Consider the following 5900-nt stretch of genomic DNA (forward strand, 5'->3'; position numbering starts at 1 on the left):
GACAAAATCGTCTTTTGATTGAGAGTGAGAATTTTGCCAAGGTAATATAGATTTTCACCTGCGGTCGTCACACTAGTTTACACCCAGTCGGCTCCGTGCGCATTTTAGCAAACATGCCAACTAACCAGAAAGAGGTAGTTCATCCGCCGCACTTTGATATCTCCGTCATTCCTTCTACCTCTTTACTACTCAACGGACCATTCGAGGCCTCCTCCCTTTCCTTAATAACACACTCCCTCTCTCATTTCCTTCATTTTCTCTCTCTAGATCCTCTCTCTCCTCACATTCCCAAAATGCAGGCCTCCCTCTCTCTGCCCTCCCTCTCCCACGCCGTCCCCAGATCAAACTACGTCGTTCAATCCGCCCTCCCTCTCCCGCCGTCCAAGCCTATCAATCTCCGATTCTGCGGCCTCCGCCGCGAGGCCTTGGGATTCTCGCCTCTCGCCCACTCCGACTCGCACCGCGTCCGTCTCTCAGCTCCTTCCCGCTCTGCAACAATCTCGGCTTCGTCCTCCTCCGGCAATGGCAGCCCTCCCAAGTCGTTCGACTACGACTTGCTCATCATCGGCGCCGGCGTCGGTGGCCACGGCGCTGCTCTCCACGCCGTTGAGAAGGTACGCTTACTCCCACACTCTCCACATACTCCTTTTAAATTTTGCTGAGAATTTGCAGCCCTGAGCTTTGGATTCAGCTCAATTATCAGTGATTGGGTGCTGTTTTAACTTAAATTTGACTCTAGAAGCTTCGATCGTCTATGCTTTTTGCTTAATAGAGTATACTGGCTACAAAGCTTTGATTTTTATTTTCCTGGCTTATTCTACATTAAATCGAATTATTCGGTCAAGGTACCGAAAATGTACATGCCGTAAGTGTATCTGCGTATATTTTATGTTATGGCAAGAAATACATTAGCTACAAGCCTACAAAATTTTAGTTTTTGCTTGAAAAATTAATTCTTGGACTTATATTATTCATGTGAATGTATATTTTGTAAGTGTGTGTGTGTGTGTATGCGTATATCGAATTTTTTCGTGTGCTAACGAATGATCCTTTAAGTTGAATTAATTATTTTCTTTCCTCAACCATAAAATGCAGGGTTTAAAAACTGCCATCGTGGAGGGAGATGTGGTGGGTGGAACATGTGTTAACAGGGGATGTGTTCCATCTAAAGCTCTTCTGGCAGTTAGTGGTCGGATGCGTGAGCTTCAGAATGAACATCACCTTAAGGCTTTAGGTTTGCAGGTAAATCATAGTTCTGTAATATCAATTCAATTGCATGTACATGTATTTTCACGTGTAAATGCAAGAAATTGTGAAATTTTTTGTATCTTATAGTGCTGCTTTCTTGTGACTTACGTTAGGTTTCAGCAGCTGGATATGACAGACAGGGAGTAGCTGATCATGCGAATAATCTTGCAACAAAAATTCGTAATAGTTTGACCAATTCTATGAATTCTCTTGGAGTGGACATTCTGACAGGTGTTGGTACAATTCTGGTAAGTCGTACGCTCTTTCAAGTATATTTGGTGACTGACACAAAAAAAATGTTCTTGTGTCCAGTTAAAAAAAAATGAAGCTTGTTTTGGTACATTGTTGAGCTCATTAGGGCATGGCTATAATTAAGTTTGAGATCTCTCTGTTGGGTTTTTTCCAGCCCATGATAAGTTGTCCTAAGTCTATTGGGAATTAATAGTCTTAGAGGATTAAATTGTTTTCCCAATTGGAGTTAGTTTCTCAATTGGAGAATGATTCATAACTAGATTCCAATTAGGATTAGTAATCCTTATTGAAGAAGACCTTTATTATGTCTATATAAAGGGGCTATTGTACTAGTTTTGAGAGGGGAACAAAACAATAAATTGTATACCACTCAAGGGATTAGAGTGAGAGAACATTGTAAAGTGTGTGCGAGAGAAAAGAAAAGAGATAGTGTATTTCTTGTTCTTGTTCTTTCAGGTTTTTCGTCAAGTCCCAGTTCTACAAATTTGGCAAGATTATTGGTTGTACTCATTATTGATATAGTGAAAGATTGTTGTTGCTGTCCGTGGACGTAGGCACATATTGTCGAACCACACAAATTCTTGGTGTTATTTAGCTTGGTTATGGGTAGTTCGATCAGGGGGAGTCTGGTCATGAAAAGTTTGATCAATGGGAGTCTGGTCAAGAGGAGCAATCCTATTATGGTATACCTTCCTCATGGTCTGGAAGGGGAGATTGTTGGGTTTTTCCCAGCCCATGATAAGTTGTCCTAAGTCTATTGGGAATTAATAGTCTTAGAGGATTAAATTGTTTTCCCAATTGGAGTTAGTTTCTCAATTGGAGAATGATTCATAACTAGATTCCAATTAGGATTAGTAATCCTTATTGAAGAAGACCTTTATTATGTCTATATAAAGGGGCTATTGTACTAGTTTTGAGAGGGGAGCAAAACAATTGTATACCACTCAAGGGATTAGAGTGAGAGAATATTGTAAAGTGTGTGCGAGAGAAAAGAGAAGAGATAGTGCATTTCTTGTTCTTGTTCTTTCAGGTTTTTCGTCAAGTCCTAGTTCTACAGATTGGCAAGATTATTGGTTGTACTCATTATTGATATAGTGAAAGATTGTTGGTTGTACTCATTATGTCTATATAAAGGGGCTATTGTACTAGCATTGAGAAGGGAGCAAAACAATAAATTGTATACCACTCAAGGGATTAGAGTGAGAGAATATTGTAAAGTGTGTGCGAGAGAAAAGAAAAGAGATAGTGCATTTCTTGTTCTTGTTCTTTCAGGTTTTTCGTCAAGTCCTAGTTCTACAGATTGGCAAGATTATTGGTTGTACTCATTATTGATATAGTGAAAGATTGTTGTTGTTGTCCTGTGGACGTAGGCACATATTGCCGAACCACGTGAATTCTTGGTGTTATTTATCTTGGTTATTTGTTTTCGATTTCCGGAGTTTGTTCTATTTTTCCCATTCTTAAACACGATATTCTCAACACTCTCAGACAACATAAGTGCTGGCATCCTGATAGTTATCCTAACATTGGTTCTCTTGTTTATGGAAAATCCAGGGCCCTCAAAAGGTGCAAATTGGATCATCTGACAAAGTTGTAACTGCAAAAGATATAATCATTGCCACCGGTTCTGTTCCTTTTGTTCCTAAGGGCGTTGAAGTTGATGGTAAAAATTATATGTTCTTCTCTTTCTTATTATCTAATGGTTTGATTAAATAAGTTTTTTGGTTTTGGAAGACATGTAAAAGTTAATTGATTTGAGAACATTACTTACTGGCTTAAGGGATCTTTGTGACTGACTATATAATGGACCTCCAGGAAAGACTGTAATTACAAGTGACCATGCACTCAAATTGGAGTTTGTTCCAGAGTGGATTGCGATTGTTGGAAGCGGTTACATAGGTCTTGAGTTCAGTGACGTGTATACAGCACTTGGGAGTGAGGTTTTCATTTATCTTCTGAGTTTTTACAATAATTCTATGTGAAATTCGCTAATTTTATTGGTCAATCAGTAACTTCTCTCACGTTTTATTTATTTTAATTTTTCAAGACTTTCTTTACAATCTAGGAGTTCTTATCTCACAAGGCATCCTAGATTAATCCTAAGTATTTTGTAGGTTACTTTCATTGAAGCTTTAGATCAGCTTATGCCTGGTTTTGATCCTGAGATTGGAAAGTTAGCCCAAAGGGTTCTAATTAATCCACGGAAGATTGATTATCAAACTGGGGTATTCGCATCCAAGGTAAGCTGATGATTGACGTTTCTATCAAGTGTTTCCAGGATTTCTGTTTCAGTTTTTCACCTTCTTTGGTCCCTTATAGATCACACCAGCCAAGGATGGGAAACCAGTCACCATTGAACTAATTGATGCAAGGACCAAGGAACCAAAAGAAACCCTTGAGGTAAATAATTGGATCTGTTGTTAATTTTTAGATTAACCTGCTGTGGTTCTGTTCTTGAAGTCTGGCATATGTTTAGACTTCCAAATTGATGACTTAGTAGCTAGAGTGCTTGCCTTAAAATTACTATAGGCATAACTGTTACAGTTCATAAGTATGAAAGGTTTTTCAAGGGATTTGTGATAGACCATTGTACTCTTTATCTTCTCCCAGGTAGATGCAGCACTAATTGCAACAGGAAGAGCGCCATTCACACAAGGTCTTGGATTGGAGAATGTATGACATCTCGATTAACATTTATTTAATTTTGGAGTATATACAAAGTTATTCAGCAAATCAGCAGCAATAGTTTCTGACATTATTTTTGTGCAGGTCGATGTAGCAACACAACGTGGCTTTATTCCTGTTGATGAGCGCATGCGAGTAATAGATGCAAATGGAAAATTGGTATGTTGCAAATTTTCTTGTGATCATGAACCCTCGCATCAACTTATTGAATGTTTCTGACCTGAATTTCGAATATCAGGTTCCTCACCTATTTTGCATTGGTGATGCTAATGGCAAGATGATGCTTGCTCATGCAGCCAGTGCACAAGGAATTTCAGGTTACTGCACCTAACTAATTTCATTTGAATCTCCCTCTCGCTTTCTCTCTCTCTCACACACAAAAACTTAACAATCTTCAATACCTTTTTTTTAGTGGTTGAACAAGTCACAGGAAGAGACCACGTGCTCAATCATTTGAGCATTCCTGCAGCATGTTTCACTCATCCAGAAATCAGTATGGTTGGATTGACCGAGGTGAGTAATTTGCCAGATTTTTGTTTTTATGAGGTTACGCTTTTAATTAGAGATCTTGTAGCTTTCATAAATATTGGAAGTTTAACTAAACAATTACAATTTTCAGCCTCAAGCAAGGGAGAAAGCTGAAAAGGAGGGATTTGAAGTAAGTATCGCCAAGACCAGTTTCAAGGCCAACACAAAGGCCTTAGCAGAAAATGAAGGAGAGGGACTCGCTAAGGTGCTTTTCTCTCCCTTTTTTCCAAATCTATCTTTTGACCATGCAGAAATAAGTACTGAGTACTGGTGTTGTCAATGAATTGTTCTTTATCGCTGTTATGTACTGTGGATATTGACGATCCTCTTTCTGCTTTGTTTTCATGCAGTTGATATACAGACCAGATAATGGAGAGATTCTTGGAGTTCATATATTTGGGCTACATGCCGCAGACCTTATTCATGAGGCATCAAATGCGATAGCACTGGGGACACGTATTCAAGTAATTTCCCATTCAAAGCTAATGTGTTTGCGTACCGCTGCACTCCTAATTTTCAGTTGTATTTAACTTCCATTTGATCTTGCAGGATATCAAATTTGCAGTCCATGCACACCCTACTTTGTCCGAAGTCCTAGACGAACTTTTCAAGTCAGCAAAGGTGAGCTGCTGACAACGTCTTAAACCACGCTTCACGACTATGCCAGTTCTTTTTCCTGATGTGTTTTTACCTAGTTATCTTTTTAAACTATTGTGGGGCAGGTAGCTCACGTTTCTAGCCCAGTAAGTGAACCAGTTGCAGTCTAATCTTCCTCAATGCTCGAGTATAAATTTTGAAGATATTTGCTTGTAATAGGGAGCGTCAGCAAGTTTTATATCACAAGAAAGAAGAGATCAACACCCAGAGAAAAGAAGGAACTTGAGGGAATCAAGGACGACTTGGCCCGAAATATTTTTCGCCTTTGTAGCTTGGATTCTTAGTTCTGTTCATGGCTTGAAGAAACACTTGTATTCATAATTGTTGTCATATGGAAGCATTGTTTTTTTCGTAGTTGTAGACAATATTTTTCTCATAAGAGGCGGGTTTACTACTAAACTCTACTGTTGCTTTAGCATAATAGCAGTGATTAACAATAACCGGAGAATGTAAGGTGGATCAGTTATTTTCCGTTAGGTTGGTTCCGACCGGTTTTCGTTCTTAAAATTTAAATTGTTCAGTTCTGTATA

The 5900-nt window shown here is 38.9% G+C and overlaps 1 protein-coding gene across 2 annotated transcripts; it reads left to right on the forward strand.

Moving 5' to 3' along the window:
* LOC137731190 (dihydrolipoyl dehydrogenase 2, chloroplastic) lies at positions 1-5900 on the forward strand. Of its 2 annotated transcripts, none has more exons than XM_068470292.2 (15): positions 1-614; positions 1096-1242; positions 1362-1496; positions 3055-3163; positions 3316-3440; positions 3615-3740; positions 3820-3900; positions 4111-4173; positions 4270-4344; positions 4424-4502; positions 4598-4698; positions 4805-4918; positions 5064-5177; positions 5263-5334; positions 5436-5900. In XM_068470292.2, exons 1-15 carry the CDS (start codon positions 114-116, stop codon positions 5478-5480), a joined length of 1887 nt encoding a protein of 628 aa, XP_068326393.2. In that variant the 5' UTR covers positions 1-113; the 3' UTR covers positions 5481-5900. The 2 variants fall into 2 exon arrangements, with proteins under 2 accessions (XP_068326393.2, XP_088543571.1); XM_088687445.1 differs by having other exon boundaries at positions 82-614; positions 5530-5769.

Source organism: Pyrus communis, chromosome 16 (genome assembly GCF_041283825.1).
Source record: "Pyrus communis isolate YQ-2024b chromosome 16, ASM4128382v1, whole genome shotgun sequence".
In the NCBI taxonomy this organism is placed as follows: Eukaryota; Viridiplantae; Streptophyta; class Magnoliopsida; order Rosales; family Rosaceae; genus Pyrus; species Pyrus communis.

What these genes read in the sequence shown, in the direction of transcription:
- LOC137731190 (XM_088687445.1), top strand. Translation starts at nt 114, where the DNA reads ATGCCAACTAACCAGAAAGAGGTAGTTCATCCGCCGCACTTTGATATC. An exon ending in GTATGGTTGGATTGACCGAG is followed by an intron (nt 4,699 to 4,804) that starts GTGAGTAATTTG and finishes TACAATTTTCAG; the next exon opens with CCTCAAGCAAGGGAGAAAGC. An exon ending in CACTGGGGACACGTATTCAA is followed by an intron (nt 5,178 to 5,262) that starts GTAATTTCCCAT and finishes TTGATCTTGCAG; the next exon opens with GATATCAAATTTGCAGTCCA.